The sequence below is a fragment of the Natator depressus genome, chromosome 10 (genome assembly GCF_965152275.1).
Source record: "Natator depressus isolate rNatDep1 chromosome 10, rNatDep2.hap1, whole genome shotgun sequence".
Classification (NCBI taxonomy): Eukaryota; Metazoa; Chordata; order Testudines; family Cheloniidae; genus Natator; species Natator depressus.
The window spans coordinates 62,320,891-62,334,434 of NC_134243.1; the positions used below are offsets into that span (position 1 = coordinate 62,320,891).

At 39.9% G+C, this 13,544-nt stretch overlaps 1 protein-coding gene across 3 annotated transcripts in view; it reads right to left on the reverse strand.

Moving 5' to 3' along the window:
- DMXL2 (Dmx like 2) overlaps nt 1-13,544 on the reverse strand; it is a 103,991-nt gene that overhangs the window by 78,382 nt on the left and 12,065 nt on the right. For all 3 annotated transcript variants that reach the window (XM_074966349.1, XM_074966347.1, XM_074966348.1), the window contains exons 2-6: nt 13,122-13,247; nt 10,128-10,199; nt 9,190-9,268; nt 4,843-5,002; nt 1,004-1,070 (exon numbers count right to left, since the gene is read on the reverse strand). In XM_074966349.1, coding sequence (XP_074822450.1) covers nt 1,004-1,070; nt 4,843-5,002; nt 9,190-9,268; nt 10,128-10,199; nt 13,122-13,247 — 504 coding nt within the window. The remainder of the gene's footprint in view (nt 1-1,003; nt 1,071-4,842; nt 5,003-9,189; nt 9,269-10,127; nt 10,200-13,121; nt 13,248-13,544) is intronic.

A 13,544-nucleotide genomic window follows, 5' to 3' on the forward strand; every position in this document is an offset into this window, starting at 1 on the left:
TAAATATAATTACACAATGGTAGGAAAATTAGCTCTCGGAGTTGCAGGACTGACTGAGATAGGGAGTAGAAAATGGAAGGAAATCAAATTTCAAAAAAAAAAAAAAAAAAAAAAAAATCTATTACAGACCTTTCACAGCCCGGCTAAAAGATAAAATTCCCACAAAGAGATCACAAGATTTGCTTGACCACAGATCCTACAAGCAGGACTAACAAAAATGCTCAGCAGGCAGCAGTGTTAAGAGTTATGATTACAGCTATACATCTGATAGAGCTATATGTTGCAACCTAAATGGAAGCCTCTTCTGACACAGAGACAGAGAATGGGCTTCTGGTACCATCTGCTACAATTATCTAGTCAGGGAATCTTATCTATATAAATGTATATGCACAGCAGATGGAGATATGCAAAGAATAAGACTTTCAAAGCCTAGCTTTTGGTCACTTTCTAACCACAAGGATCTTAAGATGTAGTACCTAGCCACAATACTACAGTGGGCACATTCCTAGTGAATCTCTCACACACACACACACACACACACACACGTCTGTAACAGCAACATAAGCACCATGCCGGTGACTCAAGGTAACCATTAAGGAGAGGAGTTGCAGTAAATAAAAAAATTAGTTCCTCAAACTCATCTTTTCCCTTAGTGGAATTAGTAGTATGACTAACAAAAGCTGAATTATCCGAATGTAAACTCAAGGTCACTCAAGTGACAGGACTTTAGATGAAATAAAAATGTATTGTTACATGAAAATTTAATCCCAAAAGCAGTTTGAGAAAGATACGAGAAACTGAAATGGAGGTAAGAATGGAAGTTGAAACTCAGTCTTCAGTATACATTTGAAACGGTTTGGTAATTACTTAGATATTGGGATTAGTTTTGCTTAACTATGGCTACATAATTGCACACAGTCCATAATTTTTGCATATTAATTATCATCAAAAGCTTGTGATGAATCCACATCCGAAGACTTAGCTAGCTATTATTTGTCCTTACCTTTCCAGCTGTTGCAAAGTATTCACCATCAGGAGACCACTCCATCAGATGTACAAATACTGCAGTCCTAGGGAAGAAAGACAGTTCAGCTTTAAACCTTGACTGACTACTGTGTATGTATTTTTATAATATTGCTCCAAAATATACAATTAATCAAGTATCATTATGTAATATTTAAGTGAAACATGTTGATAATTTATCGTCATTCCAATGTGTCTCAGCTATTATGTGCTGCATCCAGCTAAAAACAGCGATAGCAGTTTAGGATTATTTTTGCACAAAAATATCTGACACATTGACAAAAGAGAATGGGCAGAAAGTAACTTGTTTTTTTGCAGAACAAAGGCACATAAGCTCTCGATTCAAGTGCAAAAGAAAAACATCTCCTAGTTAGTCTGGGACTCTTTCTCAACAAAATGTGAGGCACTTGGCATTGCCTGAAGAAGCAAAGACATCTAATTTCAAGGAACCTCCATCTGGAAAGGAGAGGGCTTAGCACAGCATTTTTCAAGAATCAACGGTGCTGGTCCTAAAACTGGTAGAATAAGTCACCCACCTGGAAAATTTCCTTGTCTGCCAAGTAGAGAACAGAAGCATATATTGTTCTGGTGGTATTAGTCCCTCAGAGTACCTTATAACTTGGGACTGAAGAACAGGTCAGTTCTCGTTTCATCTAGAACATGGCAGCCACTCAGTCCATGATAGTTTGAATGACCTCTCATGGCAGGAAAGTTCAGATGGCAATTTTATGGCCCAAAATTCCAAGTTACTGATGCTTAGGCTGGCTTCTTTTCGCTTTCAGAGCCAAGACACACTGAGGTGCATAAATGAACACTCCTATCTAGAACAACATTTATCTGTTATCACACAAGTTAGAGACATCTGTGTGAATGGTAACCCTCTGAAAACTTTCTGGGGTAGTAACTACCAAATCACTGATTTTTCTGACAATGCCAGAGAACCATAACAGTAAGCTGAGAATATTCAAGCCTGAGTGATATAAAATGCTCAGCCAGGATGGAAGGGGCTTCCATCCACAGCTTGGCTGAGTTCACAGAATCATAGAATATCAGGGTTGGAAGGGACCTCATGAGGTCATCTAGTCCAACCCCCTACTCAAAGCAGGACCAATCCCCAACTAAATTGAATGAGTTGAGCTCATTCAAACACAAGAATGCACGGTCACACATAAGAACAAAGAATGTCAGTCACATTTTCAGAATGGTGGGTTGTATCCCAGCAGATAGAGACTCTGAAAAGGACTTACAGCTCATAGTGGATAACCATCTTAACATGTGTTCCCAGTGGATGCTGTGATTAAGAAGACTAAATGCAATCTTTGGATGTATAATATCAATTAAGCGTACAGAGGGGATACGTCTATATATATGGCATTGATCCATTACTGGAATACGGCAGACCAGCTCTGGTGTCCACACTTTAAAAAAGGATGTTGAGAAACTGGAGGTGGTGGGGGGGTCAGAAAAGTGCCACAAGAATGATTTGAGGTCTGGAAAACCTGTTTTACAATGATTTAATAAGGTCAGTCTATTTAGTTTACCCAAGAAAAGGTTAATAGTTGACTTGATTGCAATCTAACTCTAATCTAGGAGAAAGGCTTAACAAGACCCAATGGCTGGAAGCAGAAGTTTGAATTTATCTAACTGGAAATAAGGTGCAAATTTTTCACAGTGAGGTAATTAACTGTTGTAATTTACCAAAGAACATGGTGAATTCTCCATCACTTGAAGTCTATAAAGTAAGATTGGATGTCTTTCTAAAAACTTACTCTAGCTCAACCATAAGATATGGGCAGGATGCAGTAATTACTGAGTGAAAGTCTGTGGCCTTTGTTATACAACAGGTCAGACTACATGATAATTATAGTTCCTTCTGGTCTTAAAAATCTGTGTAACAAATACAATAATAATTAAAACAGAAATGTAAATTACACTAAATGAACAGTCAAGATGAGAGCAAAGGCAAAAGTAGAATAACAGGAACTGAGGGTATGGAGGGAACCTTGTTAAATGCAGTTGGAATATTAGACCTGCAGGCTGACATGCACGTCCTTCCTAACAGACTTTGGAATGCTTAAGGGAAAGTGTAGCGGGGTGGCTACCCCACTCCTAAAATAGAAGGGGTTAAAAGTAGCCCTGGAGAGGGCTGTGGCTGGGGATGGCTGATTGGGGAAGCAGCTGCAGTTGGGCCACGCCCCAATCAGGCCTCAGCTGGCCTGTATAAAAGGCTGTGACAGAGGCCCAAGGAGTCTCTCTCCAAGCTGGGAGAGAGCAGGGCCTGCCTGCCGGGGTGCTGTGCTGTGCCGTGGAAGGAGCAGGCTGAGCAGGGGTGCTTGAAGCTGGCAACTCCCCAGGCTGTAGGGCCTGGTCCGAGGCCCATAGAGGTACTGGGAGGTAGAGGAAGGCAGCAGGTCCAAACCCCCTTGCCTATGATGAGTGGCCTTTACACTGCAGTCTGCTCCAGGGAGCAGGGGCTTGGTGATGACTGGCAGTAGCCCAGACTGAGGCAAGGTGGGGATAGAGGGTTGGGGGTACCCCAGGAAGGGGAACCCCAGAGGCAGACTGTGGGAGTACTGCCGGGGGCAGAACCCCAAAGAAAGGGGCCTGGGGTCTGTGAGGGACACGGGGGGCCAGAGCTGTGCGGGTCACTGGCCTGCAAAGAGCGCTCCAGGCTGGAAAAGAGCTAATTCCCAATGACCAGCAGGAGGCGCTGCCGGGGTGAGTCCAGCTCCTTTATAGAAAGCAACACAAAGTACTGCTAGAATGGGAGCTGAAGAGGAAATCTCATACAGCTACTTGTTCTTTACAGGAAAAAAAAATTCTCAACATTATTCAAATAAACAATTCGACTGGTTGAAAATGTCTTTAAAGGTAAATCTCTCTTCAGTTGGGTGATTGTCATCTGATAGGGTGGGGCTCACATGGAAATATTTGTCTGATTATACCTCAATTATAAATCAGGAAAAGTTACTAGGTTATAATGATGCATTTCTTTTAACACACTAAAATTCTGATGATAGTTCTCCCCTCTAATTGCATTAAATGATTCAGTCAATATATAATATTTTTTCTGGGTATTTGAACGTGTATATCCTTCTGAAATATATATCTGAAACTCCTTTGTAATTCTGAACTCTGAAGAAATTCCATTGCTCAGTGGTTCCCTGCCCTTTTTTGGTTAGAGTCCCTTTCACCTTAAATTTCCATATTAGCATCCTACCTACATCCCCTTGCACCATATCTTGGCTTAAGTGCCTCTCTACTTTTTTGTCCCCGTCCCCCCCCCCCCCACACACACACACACCCTTTCCTTCTAACTCCATTCTTTTTCCCCTTCCTGTTTTTCTTCTTTCAATTCTTGTTTTTTTGCTCTCCTCACTTATTCCATCATGATATTCAAAACTAGCATTATTATTAATCATGCAGTGGTGTGCATCTCCTGTCTGGGGGCGTGCAAGCCGCTTGCACACACTAGCATGACCAGGGACAGCTGCCAGTGAGCCTGGTGCTTGCCCCAGTGGGCAGGGCTGGGGGCGGTTCAGCCACATTGGAGGAGCTGCCTGGCTAGGCACTAGCTCCTGAAACCCGACATGCTGCTGCTTGTGCCGCTGCCGTTCGTGACCCAGTTGCTGGCCATGGCCCTGCTGGTCTCGCTTGTTGTTGCTAGAGCCCTGCGACACCACGGATATCTGCTTTATATCCACAGATAAGTTTTGTATCTGCGCAGGGCTCTAAATATTGAAATGCTTTTAATTGCACACATTTAAAATGCAGTCTTTTACATCTAGTTAACACATCTTAGACTATAGATTCACTTACTTGCACTGCCAGACACATTTCCAGTCATTTAGAACAGGGAGAACTTTATTATCTTTGATCTGACTGTCAGGATCATCCTCTTCTTCCTCCTCTTCTAGAATGTCACTACACGGAGGGGCCCACAACTGCAAGTTGTCAGTTGCTGTCAGGAGCCTGTTACCTAAAAGTGAGTAATATTAATTGAAGTTGTAGAACAGAATGAGGAATTCTGGATGCATTTATATTGGAAGATTATATAGAGTATCCGATCTTGACAAGTAATTAAAAATAGCCTAGGAACACAACTTTATGAAGTCCATTTTGATTACAGTAGATTATTCAGACATGGCACACTCCACTCCAGTTGGTTTTATTAAATTTTTTTAGATTTTATTTTAAGCAAGAGTGCTTTTTTCCTGCTATTATGAATACAGTAATATGAAAATAATTGATATTGTTTTGGATATTAAACCATCTGAATTAAAAATAAACCCCAATAATTTTATAACTATACTGATATCATATTTCCAAAAGACACAGCTACTGATTCATACTACATTTAAACTTGCAAACATTTACTTAAACATTTGTAATGGCAGATGATAAACATTTGTTCTTCCAATGCCCAGATTTATTTCCCTGTATATCAGTAAGCCAACCCACTATTTGGAGCTATTTAAATTAAAACATGTTTTGTTACTGTCTGTGATAAGGCCTTGTTGTTCAGTCCATCCATTAGAAAATTTTGTAGGCTATGGGGAATTTTTTCTGCCAAAAACTCTAATTCCACTACCAGAAGTAGATGAAAGACGTGCAGAATTTCACAAATATCACCATTGTATTAGAAACAAAGAAATTTACAAATCTCCCTCTTAAATTTTTCAGTGTGCAAGTTGAAGAAAACAAAAAAGGGAGATTAAACAGGCAAGTTTAGTCTCAAATAAGGGTAGTTCTTGGATTTTTCCAGAATGTCAGAGGATCAAACTTCTCTTTAAAACTTATAACTTCAACAGGAACTTCTGCCTTCCTGTAAAATGGGTTTCTATTAGAGTATGAAATAGAGGATAAATATTAGTTAGTTGTCCTTTTTCCACAGGTAATTTGTCCATTTGACAGTCAAAGAACTGCAGGGGGGGAAAAAAATCTCCCAGTACAAGAAGTCATTGCTTATAGGCATACATAGGCAACAGGAAAGTGACTGTCCAAGAATTAACATGCTAACAGACTGGTTAATATCAATAACCAATCAGGCATATCAATTACTAGAAGTACTCTCACAGAACCCATTTTACAGGGAAAGAAGAAACTCTTTTCCAGCAATCCATTCTAATGTGTTGTACACATCCACACCAACAAGCCCAATTGTGAAGGAGAAAACTAGACCTCTTGATTTTTTAAAAACTTACTACATTACTAAATTACAGCCTATAGAAAATGTCTGTTGAAAGCTGGAAGGGCTGAAGTACTCACATCTGCTGTCTCCTATTTAGTCTTCCAGATGACCACTTTGCAATTTTTTTCTCTATACAGAAGCCACTGGAATTTGCCCCATTTAAAATAATCATATCTGGCCACAAGAACCTGGTAATTATCTCTACAAATGAAAGTAGCTAATGAGAAAATAAGCCTCCTAACTGAGAAGATCCACTCGCCATGAAAAGGACATAAGGAAGTTGTATTTGTAGTTGTATTATGTGTGTCTATATGCCTATTTTCTGACTAGGTACACTCTGGTGGCTGGAAGGAACTGAGGGATAGAGTCATTGTGTCTTATATACCCTCAGGTCTGAATGTTCAAGTACCACAAGGAAGCATGTGCCCAACCTCAAAGGTCTAAGCTTTCTAGATGGCTCCTGCTAAGATGTGGAGTGAAAAATGTGGAGCTGTGTAGGCAATGCTTGAAGAAAAGACTTGAGTTCACAGGTACTGATATGGTCTCCTGGACCCACATTCTTAGCTTCAATTGTTTGCTGCACTTCATAGGGTGAAAGAGTCCTTGCAAGAGTGTTAGATACACTTCAAATATTTTGTTTAACAGTGGTATTTTTAAGATACTTAACGCCTGGGTATCTAAGCATAATTTGGTGGGGGTTCATGTCTTCTCATGCTGATGTAGTTGAGAAAGGAAGAAAAAAGGGTGATTCCTGCCTCCCCAAAGCTATCATCAAGCCAACCAGCAAGGATTCATAAGTGTCTGGCTGGAATGTGACTTATTTTCTCAGGGAGAGATACAGACTTTTCACACTCATAGGCTTGTAAGGGGTGTCTCTCTCAACCCATACACTAGTGGGTTCTTGAGTGCCCCAATGTGGTGTTCCAGGGCAGGACCTTGGGCTTCCTTGTTAATAGCCTATGGAGGGGATTAGAGGCATAACCCGGTCCTAAAATTTAGTTTAGGAGGACTGCCTGGTCTTGGGCACAACTGATTTTGCCAGTTCCCTCTAAATTGTTCATGTCTTTCTTCTATTATGAACATGCTGATCACCCCTTAATCCATTTTCCACTCACTCTCCTGTTCTTAGTCACTTTAGAGCAAACTTGTACTTCATCAACCCGACACACTAATCTGTATCTTTGTACAAATGAATTTAAGTTTCTTTGATCACTATAAAATCAGATGGTACACATTCTCCTCTGCAGTTCACAGCTATAGCACAGATCCATAGTAGAAATATTTTTAACCTTGTGAAGTCATACTTTCCATTTATTTAACTACTTCCCAGCAATAGCTTTTCTTTTTGCCACTCAAAACATGTGGCACTTACAACATCCTTCAGGAGGAAAATGGTAATGTCTTGCTTTGAGACGTGGAACTGACAAAACAGGAAAATGTACCCCTTTGTTAAGATGGACATTTTAAAAATAGTTTTCTCAAGTAATTGTGACGCTCTGTACCTTGAGGGAGCATCCAGCACCCCCATGTTCATCCTTGTAAAATGATTGTGTGGTATCCAATGCAAAGTTTGTCATGTCGGGTGTCTTTGGAAGGCTCATGATGCACTGAGCATTGTTGTTACAGTAAGGTTATAATTTCATGTACATAATTATGAGGCTGAAAATGTAGATTCATGGCTTAAAATAAGCCCAGGTGTATACTCTCCAAGAGCTGAGAGGAAGTTCACACCTCATCAGGGCATGTATGGGACAAACCCAGTCTCACAGGAACAAAGGACGCTGGCCTAGGCAGCAACAAAAGAATCTGTTGGACTCTCGAGGGGGTCACGCCCCTTCCTTTGGTCAGTTTGGAACTACAATGAAGTAATCACCAGACTCTGAAAGGGGGGAGGGGCAAAGCCAAGAGGGAAGCAAGAACAAGATAAAAGGGAGAGATATTTGCCATGCTCCCTCTTCCACCTACATCTACGGACACTACACCAAGCAACTGAAGCACCGATCAAAGGGAAGAGCCTGGCTGAAGAGCAACCACCTGGCCTGTGGTGAGAAGCATTTAAGTTTGTAAGGGCACTGAAAGTGTTAAGAGCAGCTTAGAATGTGTTTTGCTTTTATTTCATTTGACTGGTTATTTTTTGACTTATAATCACTTAAAATTGATCTTTGTTGTTTATATGTTTGTTTATTCTACCTGAAGCAGTGTGTTTGGTTTGAAGCATATCAGAGACTCCCCTTGGGAGAACAAGCCTGGTACATATCAATTTTTGTTAAGGTGATGAACTCATAAGCTTGCAGCATCCAGCAGGCATAACTGGACACTGCAAGAAGGTTCCTAGGGTTGTGTTTGGGACCAGGGGTATTGGCTAGTGTCATTTGGTTGCACAATCCAAGGAGCAGCTTACATGCCAGAGGCTGTGTGTGAACAGCCCAGGAGTGGGGTTTCTCACAGCAGAGCAGGGTAAGGCTGGCTCCCAGAGTCAAGGATTTGAGTGACCTAGCAGATCACTGGTCCAGATAACACCAGAGGGGAAACGTCACAGTAATGCACTATGTTTAAGAGTGAATACTATACACAGTTCAATAACCGGTCAAATTCCAAGTGTGACATAATGTTAAATTTTAAAACATATCAGAATATATGCTAATCATAACATTCTAACTATCTTAGCATTAGTGATATTTATATCAGTTAGCTACCTAAGAGTGTAGTTCCTAAATTAAAACCTAGCATACTACATCTAAAACTCAAAAGTACTTGGCATAGCATCTTCATAAATGGTAACTGCAGTAGATTGTTAGTGTGATACTCAAGTTTATATCAACCTCTGTACCACATGTAGTGTCCCTACCACAGTTTGAGAATTGCTTATCTAATACATATATATTCACACTCCAATTTCATTTAAATAAAAATTTGAAACTAGAATCATTCTACAGTTATAAATTTTGAACAAACACTAATCAATTTCACATTACCTTGAGGATCCCATGCTAAATTGTAAGTCATAGAACTAAGGAAAAACTGCCCCGATTTAAGCCACTGACACTTCAGTTGCTGTAGTATAAAAATATTAGGAATAAAGGGTTAGTTCTTAACAGCAACAAAGCAATAAAGTAACAGCATTTTTTACTTTCTATATGAAGTTACAAATGTAAATTTCAGATTCCTATTCAATTGAAAATAAATTTAGATTGCTGAATCAAATATTTAATAACTTCAGAGGGGTAGCCATGTTAGTGTATAAGGTGCCACAGGACTCTTTGCCGCTTTTACAGATCCAGACTAACAGACGTATTGGAGCATGAGCTTTCGTGGGTGAATACCCACTTGCATCCGACGAAGTGGGTATTCGCCCACGAAAGCTCATGCTCCAATACGTTTTAGTCTATAAGGTGCCACAGGATTCTTTGCCGAAGTATTTAATAATTGCATTCAACTGATTTATAATGATTAAATGCAGCACTAAAATTCTTTTATCAGCAGAAAACTGAACATTCACCATTTTGGTATGACGTTCCAAACAAATGTACTAGCATTATCCAAAATACTATGGACTCGCTAAATACCATATCCCTGGTTAGGGAAGGAGGAATATAAACCAAAAAATCAGCCATGTTTCACTAAATAAAATACTCCTACAGAATAGGTGAAAACTAAGGAAAATTATATTTTCTAACCTTCATTTTCAAATGAGAGCTTTTTATTTTAAGGAACATTTGCTAGACAGCATTGTTTAGAATAAAATTAATTCTGATTTCTCACTATACAATTTTTTGAACTGTGTGTGTGTCTAACGAACATTTCTCAGTTAATCTCCCCCGTTCCATTCTAATGGGGCTTTAACAAGTGGTATGCATATTTTTATCTGCTCCAACAAAACAAGACATAGTTTAATCATGTAATACATACTTACACAATTTCTTTTGTGAGAATTTATACCAAGAGGTTCAAAAATACAAATAGCATTTCCATATGATGCTGCAATCTGGAACAGATTGAATGAGTAAAATGTTAAACTCAGGAAAACAGCATAATAGAACTCTCTAGAATTCAGATACTCACTGAATTTTCAATAACTTATAAGTGTAGGTGCTAAAGGAAAGCAAAATTCACACAAACATTACTTAGTGGTGTTGTACGTAGAATTGATTGCTTTTAAAAAACATTGAAAAATACATAATTTGTTTGTTTTGAGTAATCCCATGTTAAAGATCTAAAGTAAACAAGAGACCCTGAGTACAAAAGGACATGTGCTAACTCCTGTTAATCTGCTATTACTTCAGGGTAGCTACTGTTAATGCACAATGGAAAGCTGCTGCCTTTGCTCTTTCTGCTCTTGCTCTACTTCACAGAAAACTAGTAAATTAATAATCAGTGTTTGGGTCCTCGGTGTGATTCTAAGTTCCATTTCCTATCACTAAATATTAAGTACAAGAATACAGGAGCAAATGTTATTCTGTTGCTGCTGGGTTCAGTCAATTTGGAGGAAAAGCCTGGTATATGGAAACGGAATACTGAACATACTATTGGAAACTTATTAGCATACTTCAAGTAGGACTCCCTTGGAACTGAGGCCAATGGGAGCTGCAGGGGTGGCACATGTGGACAGGGCAGCGCCCAGAGCCGCCTGGCCATGCCTCTGCGTAGGAGCTGGAGGGGGGACATGCTGCTGCTTCTGGGAACTGCTTGAGGTAAGCACTGCCCAGAGCCTGCACCCGAACCCCTCCTGTGCCCCAACGACCTGCCCCAGCCTGATCCTCCGAACCCCTTGATCCCAACCCCGGAGCACCCTCCTGCACCCAAACACCTCATCCCCAGCGCCACCCCAGAGCCAGAACCCCCAGCTGGCGCCCCCAACTCTCCCATCGCACCCCAACCCCATACCCCATCCCGGAGCCCCCTCCCACAACCTGAACTCCTCATTTCTGGCCCCACCCCAGAGCCCACACCCCCAGCTAGAGCCAGCACCCCCGTGCCCCAACCCCCTGCCCCAGCCCTAATCACCCTCCGAACAGCTCGGTCCCAGCCTGGAGCACCTTCCTATACCCCAAATCCCTCATCCCCAGCACCACCCCAGAGCCTGCATTTCCAGCTGGAGACCTCACCTCATACCCCACCCCCGACTGCACACCAACCCCCTGCCCCTCACCCTGAACTCCTCATTTCTGGCCCCACCCCAGAGTCCGCACCCCCAGCCAGAGCCCTCACTCCCTCCTACACCCCAACCCCAATTTTGGGAGCATTCATGGCCCACCATACAATTTCCATATCCAGATGTGGCCCTTGGACCAAAAAGTTTGCCCACCCCTGGCCTAAGCCCTTGTGTGTCTATATTACAACCAAATTTGTAATATGGTCAGTTGTGTCCACATAAAACTTGGTCAATACTCAGTTGTAACTCTGTTGGAAATCACATTGGGTCTGCACATTTATCAGGATTCACTATGCTAGTACACATATTAAAGCATTTCTAGGTACTTTTAAAAAACACACACTTGCACCACTTCCCAGAACACTGGCGTAAATGGTTTCATTGTTCCTTGACTAGAAATGTTGCTTTTCTTTTAGCCACTTTAGACAGTACAGGAAGCATGGCCAGTAATAATACATAGTTTATAATCAGTTGTACTACATTTAAACTATGCCATTAAAAGGGAACCTAAGCCATGGTGATTCTTTTAATGTTTCAAAGCATATGCTATTTTAACTGCACACTTCCAAGAGAAGTGCTTCTGATCTCTTGTATTAGATTTCTAAACTTTTACTAGAATGTGCTTTTTGGCAGTAGTCTGTCATAAGCAGTGGCTCACATACACATATCTGGTGCACTGCAACCACATTTATTGAAATTATTTATAAATGTTCTTTTTTTCAGTGTTGTTTGAGAAATGAATGTGATTATATACGCTGAAATAAATGAAACTGTATTCAATGCAAATGAATAGTAATGGAAAAATTACTTGCATACACAGTATTCTACTTTTAGTAGTTTTCAATTCCTTGAGCCACATGGTCTCATGATTTGAGCACCAAAAAATACAGCCACTTTTGACAAAAACTTACATTCAAATTGTACACACGAGCTAAAACCATCTACTGACATGCCAATTTACAGCATCAAGTTGGTTCTATGGAGAAAATCTGCAAACTCCAAAAAGGGGCATAATCAGAATAATAAAGTGTTGGGAGGTAGGAGAGGAGGAATACTATATATGTTACCCTGCAAAACAAAGTAGTGTAAATTACCACAGAAAACTAGAATCAATTTAATTCTGTTTTAAGTAACATTTAACTTGCTGTTGAAAGAAACACACATTTTGATGCAGCAAAATATAAAGTTTTTAGTTAATGTCTAAAGTATCCAAGAACCATCTGCAAACAAATGAGAGAGTATGGTCTTCATCCCAGAATATATTATGTTCAGAAAAGTTTGCTGTACTTTTTCACATTTTATGAGACCCCTTACAAAATGGGGTCTGAACCTTTTTGCTACAAAGAAAAGCATGTGGCTTTCAGAATTTACTTTCAGAATTAGCTGTTGATGCATCCCTTGCTGATATTCAGACACATACAAATCAAAGTTTTTAAAAGTGGCATAAATTATCTGAACATGAAGAGCTTTTTCTACGTTTAAATAGTGGAAAAAAAATTTAAAAATAGAAACATTCAGGTAGCTGAAAATGGGCCAAATTCAGTTTTATCAAAAACTTTCAAAAAATAAAACACATTGGGCTAAAACAAGAATCATTACTTTTAAACAAAAAAGAGTTATTTAGAAAGTTGTAAGTATCCAAAAATAGGTCCTTAGCATGAAATTACCATCTCAGCAACAGCATCAACATGTCAAACAGTGTCTGTTTATACATTTCATTTTTAAAACTTTATTCAGACTCATTAAAGACCTTACCCTGCCTTGTTGCTGGGAGCACTCCACACAGCTGACTTGGATGTTTCCATGCTTAGCACCAGGAATAATCTGCACACATTCAAAGTCGTTTGCCAGAATAACAATATCACAGCCTGAGCCATATGCCTGTAATAGTTTTAAATAAATAAATATATAATCTAATGTTAATCCACAATGGTTACATTTTAGTAAATTAGTTTTAGAATTATTACATTTTTTTTCAAAGTGCATTATGATCATGAATACACACTTAAATCTCTACCTCTATTCACACTAGTAAAGTACATTAGCTTAACATAAACAGTTTACTCCTGAGAGCATTCTGTGCCAAAAAGTTAAAAAATTCTGAACCAAAAAATTTTAAAATTCTAAAAATTTTATTTGTAAAATAAATGGGGAGGCTCCAGCATGGCATTGGGGAGC